The following is a 17,272-nucleotide window of genomic DNA, read 5'->3' as shown; positions in this document are numbered from 1 at the left end:
CAGGCAGTTTCGTCTCACATTAGCTGTTTAAGTGTAATTACTAATGTTAACTAGCATTTTAGTTAGCAATAATTAGCCTGTGCCTATGTTATCTCCTTACATATACCTACGCTCTCCGTCTCTGCAATATTCCGAATGATTGAGATTTCTCTTGGCACAGCTACCAGAAGACTTACAACTTTCAGACACGTTGCTCACGGCACATTTACGTCGTCTCTCTCAGTTGGAGGCTGCGCAGTAACGCTCAGCCATCACCAGAAAAGTGCTTCTAATGGCCTTCACTGGTCTCCGTCCAGAGCAACGGGATCTGTTGGTCCATTCTTATATACAGTCTATGGCTTTAAGCCCTTTGAACCTGTAATTGTTTGTCCTCTGTCGCTAACAGACAAGTTCGCAAACTCTAACTTGAAACTCACAACTTGAAAAAAAAAGAAAAGTTTTTTATTATTGTTATTTTTTAAAGGGATGGGGCTGAGATGAAATTTATTATTAAATTTCAAGGGTCTAAAATCGCCCATGGGCTACAGTATGTGTTGACAGTGTTGTGACTTCTAAAAAATTCTTGGTTGTTTGAGCTAGATGAGAGGTTTCGGTCAAAATGTAAACATTCACACTGAGGTACTTATCAAGTGTTGTTGTCAAAGATGACAGCTGGCCCACATTTTAATGATGTATGCCTGTTGTGTGTTTTCTCTGCACCACAGTGTTAATCAAGCTATTTACTTCCTGATGTGATGTCACTGTGAGGTGCATGACATGACGCACATACTGAAACCACATTTTGCAAGTGAGATTGTCCATGTTTTGACTTTGAGAGATTTTATAGCTTTTAGCTCAAAGCCCAAATATTTGCCTAAAGAACAAGTCAGCCATTGCTCCGAGGTACTGAACCATAATTGAGCTGTTGACCACACTGTTTATGTAAAAACTTACAAAAAAAAAATGACCTTTAAGGGAATATTTAGTCAGTATAGATTTCAGAATGGGGGAGTCTTGATTAAGAATAGCCTGCTTATTAAGGTCACTTGGTTTCATTTTGTGACTCAAAAAAAGATGTTGTCTAGTCAGTGTTGACCAGAAATAGTTTCCAATGAATATAAAACACAAACCACATAGACATAAATGTGATCACCCAGTGTTTTGTGGTTCAGAATTACTTCACACACACACACACACACACACACACACTGACACAGCTAGACACACATCAGCTCACTTAGCTGGTGACCTTGATAACATGAATATCTGAAAGTTAAATGTATAGTTTATGTTTATGTTGCAACCTTACTACACTTCCTCTCTTACTCTATTTGTCCCAGTTTTTAAAATGACCACATTTTAAATTGCATGAAGGATGTCACTGAGGCAAATATGCAAACCTGTTGCCACATGCAAATATCTGCCAGGGTCGCTCATGCTGTGACACTCAATACAAATTAGCCTCTGAGAACCACAAGGGTGTCCGATTTCTGTCTGTGACCTACAGCATGTACTTTAAGCACCATCTTGATTTCACATTGCATGTATTGTAAAAGTTAAGACATAATCCTTTTATGCAAGGGTTCAGTGTTTATATTATTCATGACTCAAAATAACATAAATCAGAATTCTCATGAAGTATTTTCCCAAAAGTGACCAGTTCCAACCAACATTTTCCAACATTTTCATCTACATCTTTAATAATGCATTCATTTTTATTCCTTATCACTCTTAGTATGACTGTTGATGAGGCATACCAGGAACTAAGACACTGTTAACCTCAGATATTAGGGACATAGTTCTTTCCTGTTCCTTGTTACACAGAATTTCCGCTTATTCTGCATGTCTTTGTTTTGCCACAACAGCATTTTTTCACCACATCATTGCATTATACCTGATGACACCAGTAGTCAAGACATACATATGTGTTTTTCTATAAAATCAGAATTCAAACTTTTCAATCTCCCAAACTTCACGTGGGAATTCTCTCTGTCAATAAGAAGTGAGACCTTTGAAGCAAAGACGTTTGAAAACTTGCATCATTTAATTAACTTTTATTTTCTTGAGTGAGCCTGTAATGATAATTCCACCTGCTTAACAGTTTTACTACACCGTGCACTCCAAAAATACAGAGAGGATTATTTCCGAAACAAAAAGTTTGTTATGCCCCACAGGCTAGGATTTCAAGGACCAGTTGGAACCATAAATAAAAGTTTATCGTATTCCAACTCCATTGTTTGTAATATGTTTGTACATACGTTATTTATAAAAGATTACCTGTTTTAGGACTATATTTTTTTCTCCAATAACAGCTGCATCTTAAGGTTGTGCTAAGTTAATGGTATAATTTCTATCTAAAGCTTATTATCCATCATTCTGTTATAAGAGATGGGCTGTCACTCTAGAAGATCCTCTTTTGCATCGTGTATACAGAGAAGAAATGTATATGATCCTTGAAGTGCAATCACAAACTTCCACCTCTCTTCTATTGAACGTGCAGGAGAATAGGAAAGATTGTAGTTCAAATTCAGACCACATTACCCATAATACATTGTGAGCGAAAATCGCCGCACCTTCACCGGGTGGAGCTTGTGAACGTGGGAACGTTTGTGGGTTGCTGCGGGTCTGGAGTAATACTTGTTTGACAGGAACGTGAGGCGGCCTCAGCACAGGGATTGAAAACAGAAGTTAGTAACAGTGTGTCTGTGGCAGTTAGCGAGGCAGACTCGAGAGCTATAAATGATTTGTACGAGTCTAAGCAACAGGGCACAGAGCGAAATGTCAGGGACTGTTTCAGCCTTGAGCAAAGGGAAGCGCGACTAGTACACCGCAACGCGGAAAATATTCATCAGGGGGAGAGAATGCGAATGGTGCGAAGATGCCGAAATCAAACAAAATGGAAACGATGTAGCGTCGCTGCGGCATTTCATATAGCTAGAACTAACGTTAGAGTAGAGAATAGATAGCTAAGGAGCTAGCAGGTTAACTAACATACATGTAAAGTTATTCCCCGGAGAAGCTGAAGCAGAGCCCGGAGGCGTGTGTTGAATAAGAAGAGTTCATCAGTGTTGCGAAATCAAAGAAGATAAAAACAAGAAGATGCTACGGAGAAGACTGAACCGTTTGGTATGTGTGCCTGGCATCAACACCACACACACATACACACATTGTTAGCTTATGACAGCCTGCTGCTCCTGCTAGCTTTTTAACTGCAGTGATTCTGCTCTGAAATAATGTAAGCTGGCCTTTCCTTTTCATTTCCTTTTCCCATTTTCGCTGGAAATTCGTGAGAAACTTACAACAAACTGTTACTTGACATTGCCTGGCAACACGAAACAGCCGTTGTCCCACTGCATTGGTCTTGTTAGTGAGACAGTTAGCTAACTGCTTGGCAAGTTCTTTGCCAGCCAGGAAGTCACGACAAATGCAAGCTGATGTTAGCTAAACTCAGAGTCATAAAACTAGCTAGCCTTTCAGGTCACAGACGTGAATTGTTGTCTTACATCTCACCATGTAGCTAAATCCACCTTCTTAACAACCGTATCATCAAATGTACAGTGAGTGCTCCCTGTATAACCCTGGAACTAAAGCTCTATTTGAGAGAACATCTACCTGTCTCCAGAGACCTGGACTGATTTTCTCTGGGGTCCCAAAAGCTAAAAATAAGCACTCTATTAAAGGCACAAAGACCTGCATCAAAAGATATGTCGTTCCCTTTTCTCCTAATGTATGGTTAGCTCTAGAGTTGAAACAATTAGCCGAAGAATGCATATAAAGAAAACCAGCAACGGATTTAATAACCATCTTAATTATTTTAACTAAAATTAAATACGTAACTAGTTCTGGCTTCTTAAATTTGATGATTTGCTGCTCTTCAGTGTTTTTATATCTTTAAATAGAATATCTTTGGATTTTGGACCATTGGTTTGGATAAAATAAGAAGATAAAAATCCACAGATTAATCAATACTGATAATAATCAATATGCAGCCCTCCCTTAGAATGCATAATAGTGGTTTCTATTTGCGCTACAGTCCCTCTTTGCTCCAATGTTAATTTGCATCCAGCCACTGGATTTGTTCAATAGAAGAATTTGGTGTTTTGCCAGCGTGAAATGCTTTGACATCGTATTTCACAATTGGGCAATTTAATGCTTACCCTTTTAAAGTTCATCCATTGGTTTTCATTGCCCTTCTTATACGTTAATCAGCCATGAGTGGGCTAGTTGAAAGTGGAGGAACTATGCGCAAGGCCAGGTCTATGCTAAACCGCCTTTACTGCCCATTTATCATCCTCTTATGCACCATACCTGTTGTCACCAGCGGGTTGAATCCCCCACAGGCTATGTGAGCAGTATAGATACTGACAGTGAATAAGGGGAAGCAATATAATAATTATAGTGCCTGATCCTCCTTATGGCCTCTCTTTAAGTGTTGCCAGGTCAGCTGATTTCCCTCCTTCTGGAGAGGATTGTTGCTGTTATTTCTCTCCAGTGTGAGCTGTAAATAATATTTTGTGTGGGGCAGCCAGCCACACTGTCATTGATGCACACAGTGCCGTTATCTGAGGCTCTGGCTCTCTGCCTCCTGATTCACACCACCCTCCCCTTACCCACGGGGGGAGAGGGGGGGGGGGGTACATGTGCATCATAAAGAGGGAGAACAGATAGAGACGGAGGAGAGTGTGACTGCTCATACCAAAAGGCACTGAGGAGGCTTCATGTGTCTTACTTGACTCTCCCACTATGATGCACTGTGCCACTAAACCCTGAGTGTGTCTTTGGAAAATTATTAAAGATGGCTGTGGGAGCGAGTATGGCTGGGCTTTTCATCAGGGGGGAAGCTCCAGAGGTAGTGATGCTCTGACAGGAATGCAAAACCACACAGTTGCCTTTGATGTTCGCTCAAGCCCTTGAAGGCAGCAGTATGATCTGTGAGAGGTGGAGCCTGGCGAAAATGTGATAGTAGGACATTGTGGGAGCTCCCCTGCCTTGACTGCAAGGAGAACAGCACCGATACATGAAAACACCATCATTCAGGCATCACCTCAGTATCTTTTCACACCATGGTAACCAGAATGCCTCCTCCTACATTGTAGTTTGGTTGACATCACATGTGAAGTTTCTGCTTTATATTTTGACTGTGTTGTAGTACTGTAGCAAATATTCTTCTGCTCAGTAATGCAGTACACTGAAGCTCGACAGGTGTTCTGACCCTGTGCACAAAGGCAGGAAATGGTCATGTTGACTCAAACGGAATTGCTTTGAGTTTGGATTATACAATAAGAGAATTTAGTGCTGAAACATTAAGTAATTTAATTGATTAATTAAACAGTAAGCATTTTGATAAGTCCTTTTTTAGGCAAAAATGCCAAACATTCTCTATTTCTTCCTGCTCGATTGTGAGGATTTGCTGCTTTTTTTTTTGTCTTATATGAAAGTAAACCGTATATCTTTGAACTTTATTTTCGGACACTTTATTTACAAAACGATTAATCTAAAAATAATAATGCCCTAAATCTGAATATGACAAGTTTAAACAACTTAAAACATGTAAAGTTAGCTGGACTGTTTTTATGGTTGTGATTCACATTTCTTGTGTGAAGAATAAGACGCCACAGTTGTTTTTCTATTCAGCACCACAAGCATTTAAACGGCAGCCTGGTTATTGGGTTATTTAGGCACAAGATGTAGAACGCTTAAGTATTGTAATGTCTATTGTCTCAGTAGCATGTGAAAATACCATGTGAAAATGTACCTTAATCAAAGGATGGTGGCGAGATTCTAGCCTACAGTTTTTCCCCTGTGGTTTAGATTTTGATTCATAGACACTCCAGTGATGTCCTGACATTTTCACAATTTATTTCCGTAACCTACTCGTAACATAGAACATCCACCTTTGATGCTATGTTCTTTTTCTTGTGGCCTGATAGCTTTAAAGAACACCTTTTAGGGGTGGGGGTTCATTATGTAACTTTCTATCATGCTAATTTAGTTGTTTTATGGCCTGTGCAGTAAAGTCTCAAATATTTGCTGCCTCTGCTCAGGGAGCAGCGCCACTCAGTACGGGTGCACGATTCAGAAAATGTCACAATTCGATATCGATTTTTAGGCTCACGATTCAATTCAAAAACGATTCTCGATTAAAAAAAACGATTCACAGTATGTAAATGTAGTTACTTTTCCCATGTGATTGCAGTAGACATACAATTTTTTTTTTAAATGAAAGAATATGAATTGATTTTTGGAATTCTATGAATCGATTTTGAATCGGTAGAGCTTGAATCGCGATAAGAATGTGAATACATATTTTTTGCACACCCCTACCACTCAGGTCCTCCCCTCTCTAGGTGGGGCTTCCCCCCACACCCTTCCGCCCTCCTCTGCAGCTCTCTTCAGTCTATCCATCCTAGAGCAGGCTGATGCACTGAGGTCTGCCAATCTCAGATGTGTCTCGACTCGACTGTGACCCAAGCACTAGTAACCAGGCCCTTACCTGGCAGGAGATGTTGTTATGTTTGAAGGGTTTGAAGGATTGCATCTCAACTGCGTTTGAAAGCCCCAGGGCTAAGTAAACCTGTTTCTCAGGTCAATAAAGAGCAATCGCAGGTCTGTAATGTTCACACAAACCTGCACGCACACAAACTGTGCCGTTTCAATGCACACAGACGCATACCTGCACATTAAGGTGATTTTGTTTCAGAGTAAACAACACAACAGGTTGAGACTTAACCTGGTGTCACTCTTCCCAGGGGAAGCTAATGTTTTGTTCTTCTATAAAAGAGGATGTTTTTGTACCTGCTGCTGTACATTACAGTACTTCATTTGACCTGCAAGTGTTAGGGTAATGAGAATAATTTCCCGCATTACAAGGCACTTCATGTCAAATGTACCTATTGTTTTTTGAATTACTGTATTTTGGTTTTGCTGCTTTACTACCCTGCTCCAAATTGTATTTTTATATTGCATTCAGGTCAATCTTATTTTTATATAGCTACTCATGTCAGCTAGTAGCACCTGTTGGAAACATATTAGGGGCTTTTATTAACCGATGAGATACAAGACTCCTCGAACAGAGTTGTCACCCTTGGGTGAGCAGTTAGGTTAAGAGGGCCACCTGAAGGCCACAGACCATACAAGGCATGTAGGACCATCTGATTTATCAGGTCTGTTTGATTAGGAGAGATGCGTATTGATTAGAGCTGTGCTCAGTTTTGCCGCCATTAGTCTTGCACTGTGAATTGGCTTGCGAACAGAATTGCTTACTCTGATTTCTTTCTCTTCCGTCCGTCCTCTCTCCATCTGGTCTCCTGCACTCTGCCCAGTAATGGAAACCCAGCCGAAGGAGTTCATCTGCAACACACAGCAGGATTATAAATATATTTAGTGTGGGGAGGGAGGCAGTGTGAAGGAATAAACGGCTGGTGGTGGGATAGCGTGCTGATGAAATATAGTGGTAGAGTACGGAAAGCTCTGTGTGACTCAAACCCGAGAAACTGGAGTGAAACCAGGGGGTGGACCTGTAGCGTCTTTGCACCTCCATCTCTTTCTTCACCTAATGGACAGACTCTTCCAGGCTTCCTGTAGTGGTTCACATGGGAGTGGGCGGGTCAGGTTGGATACAAAGGGACCAGGGATGGCTTTTTGTGGGCAATTTTCCACTTTCTTTTAAAAGCTAGGTTGAATTCTCAGTTTGTAGCTCTAAATAATTCAGGTTGCTTCATTTATTTTGCATTCTCCTCACATCGCTCCTCCTTTTCCTGACCCACGTATCCTCGCCAGGCAAGGTGCACTCAAAATGCATCCCTGTCATCCATATATGTATAAAGGATCATCCCAGAGATTTTCTGTGCCATGCTCCAGCTCTAGCATTACCCAGAGAGCATTCGCAGTGAGATGTGAAGAGAATGCTGAGATGTGTGGGGGGATGTTTTTTTTTCTCGTCTATGTCTCACTCTCTGTGTCTGAGCACAGAGGGAGGAGGTGAGATGCCAGCATCTGTAATGTTTTGTCATGCTGTTTTTTTTTTTTTTTTTTTTTTTTTAAATTATCACCGGAAATGATAGTGTTCTTGCTGACACAAAAAAGAGGAACAGCAAAGTCCATGTGAGTATTTAATGAGTGCTGGAAGACGTACGAACATGCCCCCTCCCACACACGCTTGCATGAGCACCTAGGTTAAACAACTGCCTACAATGATTATCCCCACCGCAAACCCCCAGCTAGGCAGGTGGTATACCTCAGGCACAGGGAGAAAAATTTGTCTTTTTGTCAGTTGGACGAAACGCTTGGTGAGAAAACCCAACCCCAAATCAACCATGTCATCTGAGCAGAAGCAGAAAAGAGCCACATTTGTTTTTTGTCCGTTGCCTTCATATGCAGTCTCTAAGGATAATTAATTAAATAGCAATTACATCCAGTGGAGCTCACTACATTATTAACGATAATGTCATCAGTGGGGCTGTAGCGGAGATGGGGATTTTTAAAGCTTGTCAGCATTAGGATGTAGCCTACTGTAAATGCCTTTTTTGTTGGTATTGCATGGCTCTCTGCCAGCCATGGGGATGAAAGCTATTGTGTTTTGCAGTTAAGTTACAACCCCTACACTACAGAGAAAAAGCAGCTAGATCAAGCACCTTCATCTAAAAAGCTGAATCTGGTGATTTGTCGCACACACAAACAGAGCACACAGCATATGTGCACTTGGCTGGAAAAACCGTCCTCCATTTATGGCTACACTACTTTAAATTCTCTTTAATTATAGATTAAAGTGTGACTAGGCTGATGCACGAAATGTGCTCACTTTTCATGGTGTTAAAGCACAAAGTGTGGAGGTTTTCTCCGTAAGAACCCTGTTCACTTTTGTCATTCTCTCCAGGACTTACTTAGCTGAACTTGCCTCGAGGATGGTAGCTATAGGGACACAGTCCAAGCTGCGGAAGGTGGAGTAACATATAATCTCTGAAGCAAAACCAAATCCCTCCGTAAAGGAATGCTTTAAGACTATAAACCAGTTAAAAAATAACGTGCCAAATGAGAACCTGTTCCCAGCTTTGTTTTTGTGAAGTTTGGGCTGCATTCTTGTCTTTATTTAGTCTGTGTAAGGTTAAATTTTGAGGAACAGTGTCCCTCAGATGCATGAATGACCACAGACCTCTGTCAGCATTGTGTGACTTGCTTACACATTTCCCGTTGTCACATCTGCAGCCATTTCTTTATCATCTTCTCTGGTGTCAAACAGTAGCTGAGGCAGATTGTCCACAGTGCTCACAGGTTTCCCACCAGTGAGTTGCATAGTTTGTATTCACATTGTACACAGACTTTCATCTTGTGACCACCTATTAGCCACTGACAAAATGTCAGTGTTTTTTATACGGTAGACATTTCAAAAGTTGTCAGTAGACCATAAGCGTTGCAAAAGTAGTTGACACATATATCAGTCTGTTGCATTTTGAGGTGACCAAAAGATTGAGAAAGCAGTTACCAGTACGAGGTCTAGATGAGTTTCCCCTCCTCCCCATTGTTGAGGGAAACAGTGTAATATAGGCCAGTACCAGCCCATGGTACAGTACACTCTGTGTCTAATACAGCTGCAGGGTTGCTAGTAGAACAATGAGCCTTTGCCTATCCACAACAGCTCCTTAGGATCAGCCCTCAGTTCAAGTTGGACTATTATTACTCTGTGGGGCTATTCATCACTGTGTGCATTCTGTGCAAACAGTGGACGGAGGAATGAGTAGCCTCTGATATGTGCTCTGCAGACTATGCCATAGGTCAAGTGTTGGTGGATCCATGATGGAGGTAACACCTGTTTTTATGGGGCAATGGCTCTGTTTTTCATTGACTTGGTAGCCTCAAAGTTTGGACAAGCTCTGTAGCCACCTAACCCAAAAACAAATTTTAAGATATATACTGATGATGGTTTACACACCCCTGCTCATGATGTTTCTTAGATATATAAAGGGAAATGTAAAGCTGGAAACGAAAAAATCAAAAGATCTTATTCTAACCTAAATAAGCAGTTTAATTAATGGCATGAAATGTTTAACATTATTTCCCTGTGAGGCAATATGGTTCTATTGTATCGAGTAAGCTGGGAAAACAAGGTTTTTTGCGATTAAATATTTATTGAATATCCATTACACTTAAATAAAACAAAGGATCGTTGTGCTGATATTAGACAAATCAGCCCATGTGAAATAGCTGCTTTAAGAACTCGTTTGTTGCACAGGTAAAGCAACAAAGCGGTGAATACTTCCTAAAGTCATTGTAGTTGATATCTGGAAATGTATTGAGGAGACTACAAACCTTTAATTTTGGTTTGACTTTAATGTGTCTATATTTTTTGCAAAAGATAATGTAGCCTCTGTAAATCTTCTGCAGTCTAGGCAATGAGTACTTGTATGTGTAATCAAAACTGAGAGAGTTACAATTAGTGAGACCGAGTGAGAATGGTGGAAGAAGTCCGGCAAGTGGGCTGACAAGAAAGAGAACATGAAAGAGAGGCGCCTGCCAGATAGAGTACTGCAGTGACTAACAGCATTGACTCAACGCATGCATCTTTCCCCTTGCATTCAAACATTCATCACTCAACTGTATTCAGTCTCTCATAATAGCAACTTTATGTTGCAGTTAGGCTGTTTTTACTGTTATCAACATTTCTTGCAACGGTTTACTGGAGGATAGACATTTGCTCTGGCATTTATTTATTACAATATTCTCAGAATATCATTTGATGTTTAGGCCTAGACTACTCTAATGTCATATATTATGGGATCATCATTGTAGCAAAAATGATTTGCAAATGTGTGTGGAGAGTTGTGTAACTGTATCTGAATGTGTGTGTGCGTAATCAGATTTATAAATGTGTAAGAGAATCTCTAAATGCATAAACATAGATTTGTGAATGCTGGATACATTTCTAAATGTGTAAAAAAAAAAAAAAAAAAAATTCTGTAAATGCGCACATAGATAATAATGGCATAAATAATAAGTATTTTGCTCCAAGAGTAGTATTTTGCTCCAAGTGTTTTGCTAACATAATGGCCCCATAATAGATCTTCTCTTGGGGTTTTTCCTGTTATGTTTTTTTCTGTATGTGGTGAGAGGGAAAACTGTTAATATGTACTGCATGAGGCAGATAAGGTTGACCTGTGATGAATCCACTTAAGCTGAGAGCAACATCATAAAACCTGATAGGATAGATAAGACGCAGCTGAAGCAGATGCTGTTAAGTAGTAATATGATAAAGGTTTGAGACACCCACACTCTTCAGCCCACTCTTCTCATATACTGGTACAACTGAATGAGACATTATACTGTATGCAGCTTGGTTCATTGTTGTGCAAAGAATGACATGAAATGGGGTCAAATTGGAACACGGACTTAACAACGAACCTGTCGTTCTCAGTGTAGTGCAGAGTGGTATTAGTACACGTGCAGGACATAAAAAAGTACAAGCATAGGTCCCCGGTGCTCTCTCAGACTTCACAGAGCTCCCTCACACCTCATTAAATGTGTTTTTAAGTAGATTTCTGAGTGGATTTTTTTTAAGCTTAATGACACAGCTCCTGCATTCTGTTCTGAATTAGCTGTGTGTTTTTCTCCACTGTACCCAAGTTACAAAACCACAAGAGCAGACAGCCTTTAACCTACTGTATTCTTTTGGGCTTACTTTTTTTCAATTGGCTTCAGCACTTTTGTAAGAATAAGTTACAGCATTGATTTTGTTTGACCTCAAAATCTATTTGTGTCAGGGTAAATAACACTCCCTGTGCCGATGTCACACATGCTGTCACTGGCCTTTTTCCTTCTTGCATCGTGGTAGCATCTTTATTTGCCGTTTGTTAGGGATGCTTGTCAGTTTTAACTTGCTTGACACCAAACACTCCTCGTCTGGAGACGCACGTGTATGCTGCCGGAGCCACGCTTCAGTTAAACCTTGACACCAAGCTTAACAAACTGCTTGCATCTTTGCTGTCCAGAGCAGTCCTGAGAGCCAGAACCACTTGCTCTCAGACAGACTTACAGGCAATAAATGGCAACATGTTTATGTCATTGAAGAAGGGCTACTTCAAGGGAAATTGAATGTGATGTTTTATTCTTGTGTGACTCATGTTTGTGTCACCTGAGGGTCCTTCAAGGGACTATCCACTAATCAGGAGAACTGAACAATGCCTCTTAGAAAGAAGACACACCAGCCCGATAATCGGGCGTCGGGCCGTCTGGCGAGGTCCGTGACTCGAGTCTGTCCGGTGTGTCCCGTGCCGTTGGCCGTCCGAGGAGCCGTCGGCATTCATTTGGGCCGACCCGACATGTTCAGTTGGGGACAGGGCAGTCGGGACTCACCCGGAAATGGGGAGCGGATGAGCCGCTCAAAATCTGACCAAAATCTTTTAAACTGACCTTTGTCAATCTGAAATGAAGACAGATTCAGCAACTGCATGGCCTATTTCTCGCTTAAAATGTTTTCAGAAACACATTTCGGTGAACTATTTTAGTACAATATGAGATCGTATTCTGAACAAGCCGCCATGACAGTCTGGCTGTGAATTTCCGGAGAAAAAAGAACCACGTGACGTGTTCGTCCTATCAGCTGCCGGTTTTCATTTTCTGGTAAATAATCAGACTGTTAATGGAAACAATACAGAGCAGCGCCGCCTGCTGCTATGGAGACGTATTACGTTTCGCGCACGCGCAGAGCGTACGCTCAAGTCGGCGTCGCCTCAGTGTGTTCTGAGGCATTTTTTGGACCTCGGGACCCGACTGATCAGTCCGACTGGCTTTTCTGCCGACGGTCGGCCCGTCTGGTTGGTGTGTCAGGGCCCTTAGATGAGTGGTGAAATTCATTAATAAAAACACTAAAACCAGTTGCTTTTGATGTAGTCCTTTTAGATAACAGCAGATGTATGGGTGTCTTATAGCATGAATGATGTGAGTAATCCTAAGGGATCTTACTACAACATGTTGTCCCTTACATCACCACATCTGACTTGCTTTTAATTTGATTAGTTTTTAGAGCAGAAACAGCCATTAGATTAATTGTTTACTTTAACAACAGATTGGCAGTTTTGATAATTGATACATTGTTGGAGTCATTTTTCAAGCAGATACGCCAAACATTTGCTCAAATGTGTGGAATTGCTGCTTTTCACAGTTTTGGGCATTCTATCACCATCGTCTGACAATTGTTAGACTAAACAATTGATTTATTGATCATGAAAATACGCCGCAGGTTCATTTGATAATGAAAATAATTGTTAGTTACAGCCCTAGTTGATGTTGCATTGACTTAACTTCCACCATGCCTATATTGCCAGTTAGTCAAGTTAACTAAGATTATATTTGACAAAGTGGATTGCACTGTGGTTACGTACATTACAGTCTACTTAATTAGAGGTGCTGACAGGTTTAGATGGTACATCTTTCAGGCTCTTATACCTGTAATCTGTAACATCTGTGCAATTGTTAGACTATGTGACTAGAGAACTACACACACCTGTTCAATGTAATGCAACTATTGTACTAATATGACCTTAGTTAAAATGTTAAATTTTTCTTAGACTTAGTACTAGTTGTTTGTCCACCTTGTTTACATACTAGGGCTGTGCTCGATTGAAGAAATTCTTAGTCGACTAACACTCATTCAATTGTATCGACTAATCGATTAGTTGATTTAATCGACAGATCTAGATCTGTAAATCTGAGTTTCTCCGCAAAGAGTCATGCAAAAGCACCACTTTAATTCTTGTGTTTACCAGAGATGTGCTCGTACGTTTCTTGGAAATAAGTCATTCAGCATGAAAAAGCATAAAACATGACTAATCGACTAAAGAAATCTTAGTTGACTAAGACCAAAACGACCGATTAGTCGACTAATCGACTAAGAGGGAGCAGCCCTATTACATACAGTATAGTATATATACTATAGAGGAATTATAATGCAATCCTGACAGGCTACAGCACAAATTATGATTAAAAATGTTCCACAGAGGTTGTACTGTTGTGATGGATTGTATTACAGTATGTATATATAACAGACACAGTACAAGGCCACGTATACGTGGCCTTGTACTGTGTCTGTTCAGCTAACAGCATGCAGATTGTGACAAAGCGGGATAGTCACTGAATAGTGAGATGGTGTGACAGGACGCAGTGTCATCAGACCCGAGTCATCATTGAGATTTTGGCTGTAGCTGAATGCCGTATTGTACCCCCCCTCTGTTCCATCCTGTGCACATTTCACAATTTGTGCATCATTTAATTAAGAGCATTATTTAAAGTAAAGTTTCAGACTTACTCAATTCTCTAATGCACCATTTATATCTGACTGAGCAATTACATCTCAGCTCAATTGAGCATGGGATGTTTGCTTTATTGATCTCCTTTCATGTTATGTAGCTGATGCTTTTTCACCAAGGATGAATCTGCTGCTAGCTATTGACATACTGGCACTTGACTCTTGGCCACTTTTGCTTTGCTTACTAACATCATTGTCATTGAACGGCTTTGTGTGACCTTTGACAATGAGGTATAGATAATGCAATGGCTACTATTTTTCCCTACATTAGCATTTCTTGTTTGGCCAGCTCACTATTTTTGGGATGAGAATTGCGATCACGGTACTGCTCAAAAATGAAGTGGGTCTTATGGTCTGACCCTCATATTTTACAGTGAATTTCCCACTAAATCAATGGTCATTCAATAGTTCTTTTCTTATCTTTAGGACCCCAGGGCATGGACTACTTTCTCAATTTATATTTATATATATTTAGTCTTATTCTCAGCATGAATTATGCGAGTGTGTAGGTGCCAACATTTGTTTTTGAGAATCATCTCTGTGACACAGTGCTTACTTATGTAGGTTGTTGCAACAATGTTGTTGTGTTTTTTTCTAAAAGGCCTGCAACATTGAAACTGTGCATTAGCATGGCTCTTGTGCATAATCAATCCTAAGAGTTGGACACAGGTGAAAGATTGGCACTACCGGAGCACCTGCCAACTAATACTGTTGACTGTCTGACCTGTTCCCCTGAAGGTACAAGCCAGAGCCCTTTGACTCAAGGCTAATTTGTTTTGTAAATTATTCATTACTTGCATTTTATATTTTGCGTGCACAGCCCTTTGTACGTGATTGCTTTTCCTGGACCTACATTGTTTCCTAATGTTATATTAGGTGTTCTCTGTATTGCATATCTGTAATGTTGTACATTTGTGGATGACATTCTTCAGAGTACACAGAGGAAGGATAACTGCCAGAAACACTGCATCTGATTCAAATAAATGAACAAAGTAGTCCATGGGGGTGTTCTTGGCTAACTGCTCCTCCTGGGGGTTGGTTGTTGTTTGATAAAGAAAACCTGGATGGGCTTGTGTCCTTGGATGCTGTTGTACTTCCTTTCTCTCACACTCTTTCCTCCTCCCACTCTCTCCCTTCATCCTCTGGCAGCCAGGTCCGTCCGGTCCTGCTGTAGGAGTGTCAGTGTGTGTCGAGCGGGTAGGGGATAGTCAATTTGACAGCCATACTGAGGTGTGAACATGGCTGCTCATGCATAAGAGAGCATTATGAAAGCCTGTTGGCTAGTCTGGACTGGAGAGACAATGGGAAATATTTCTGATTTAAGACAAGGAACTCTGCCTTTACTTTGTGTTATTTGACTGTTAATGAGAAGCAAACGATTGCATAAACTGGAGTTATGCATAGAGTTGGGTACCTTTCGCATCTATAGTTACCGGTACCGGTGCCTTTTTCGGTACCTTACTCTTACTGAAACTGTAACGCCTGGTTTTAACAACTACAAAATTTGATTACAGTTTAAAAAAACTCACAACTTCTCATTTTAAGCATTTTATTTAAACATAATACAAACACCCTCCCCACCCTATATGAACATTTTATCCCCCTCCTAAAAATATAAAAATATGAACAATGGACAGTAAACATAAAAAAAAAAAACACACCCAGTCAAGCTCAAACATAGATCAAACTACTGCTACTACTAATAAGTAGTTTTCGTGTAATTCTTTTTAAGTAGCATGTCAACTCTTTCAGGTAAGAGCCGTGCACGCTCAACACTCTCTGTGTTCCCAGCTGTTGAGAACACCCGCTCTGAGGGTGTGGAACACAAAGATATTTGTTTGCAAGCTTGCGCTGCTGTGCAGTCCGCCTGAACAGTTAGCTTGCTGTAAATAATATATCATCTTGTTATTACTTTCAAGGTCGGCAATTAGCAAGGTGCTAATTGGTTGTAGTGACCATAATCTTATTGCAATTGTAAGGAAAACAAAAGTTCCTAAATCGGGTCCAAAAGTAATAATGAAAAGGTAATTTAGAAGATTCAATCAATTACAACATGAAGATGATGTCAGAAATGCAAACTGGTCAGAGGTATTTCTACAAAAGGATCCAGAGAAAACATTTCAGCTTTTTGATCAAACTTTAATGACAATAGAAAATCATGCACCAATAAAAAGTTTACTGTTTGAAATGTCAACACCCCGTGGTTAGATCAAGAATTAAAAGATCTTATGAAAGAAAGAGGTCTAGCTAAACAAGCAGCCATCATATCTAATTTCAAATCGGACTGGCAAATATATTGAATGAAGGTGATTTTTTTTTCATCTCATCTCAACGATTATTTCATAAATAAAATAAATCATCTTAAAGTGCCCATATTATGAAAAAATCACTTTTTCTGGGATTTGGGGTGTTATGTTGTGTCTCTGGTGCTTCCACACACATACAAACTTTGAAAAAAATCCATCCATGCTGTTTAGAGTGAGATACAGTTTCTGAATGTGTCCTGCCTTCAGTCTCTGGGTGAGCTGTTCAAAATCGGCACGGCTTGTGACGTCACAAGCCGAAACAAGCAGGCTAACCGCAACCATTAGCTCGTAGCGTTAGCATGCTAACGCTAATGCTAACGCTAGCATGCTAACGCTAGCATGCTACCTCGTTCGCAGTAGCAAAGCACTGCTACAACACACACAAGTTCACCATAATCTACAAAAGAACTACTTACATGTGCGCCCTCATTTAGAAGTCTCCCAGCTAATCCTGCCTTGTAACTGACCAAAGTTGTAGAAACAGCCTTTCTTTTACTGTCTATGGAGCTAGCTAGCTGACATGATCTACATCTGAGCTACTGGGCATGTGCAGTGCAATCAAAGATAGTACAGAAGAAGAAGAAGAAAAGAGGTCTCACTCTGTAGCTAAAACAGAGACCAGGTGAAAAGAGGATCTGCAGCAGTGAGAGAGAGCACTGCAGTACAACAAACATATGGTGTTTTTTGAAAA

General features: G+C 40.4%; 1 protein-coding gene across 8 annotated transcripts in view; it reads left to right on the top strand.

The window, feature by feature from the left end:
- The first annotated feature begins 2,554 nt into the window (after positions 1 to 2,554).
- Positions 2,555 to 17,272, top strand: part of atp11c (ATPase phospholipid transporting 11C) — a 50,790-nt gene continuing 36,072 nt past the window's right edge. For all 8 annotated transcript variants that reach the window (XR_004898732.1, XM_031302887.2, XM_031302886.2 and 5 more), the window contains exon 1: positions 2,555 to 3,105. Coding sequence is in view for 7 of the 8 variants with exons in the window: in XM_031302887.2 (XP_031158747.1) it covers positions 3,079 to 3,105 (27 nt within the window). In the remaining variant the exon portion in view is untranslated. The remainder of the gene's footprint in view (positions 3,106 to 17,272) is intronic.

This window comes from Sander lucioperca, chromosome 1 (assembly GCF_008315115.2).
Source record: "Sander lucioperca isolate FBNREF2018 chromosome 1, SLUC_FBN_1.2, whole genome shotgun sequence".
NCBI lineage: Eukaryota > Metazoa > Chordata > Actinopteri > Perciformes > Percidae > Sander > Sander lucioperca.
The sequence above is the reverse complement of the archived record's forward strand: the minus strand, read 5'-3'. Positions and strand labels throughout refer to the sequence as shown.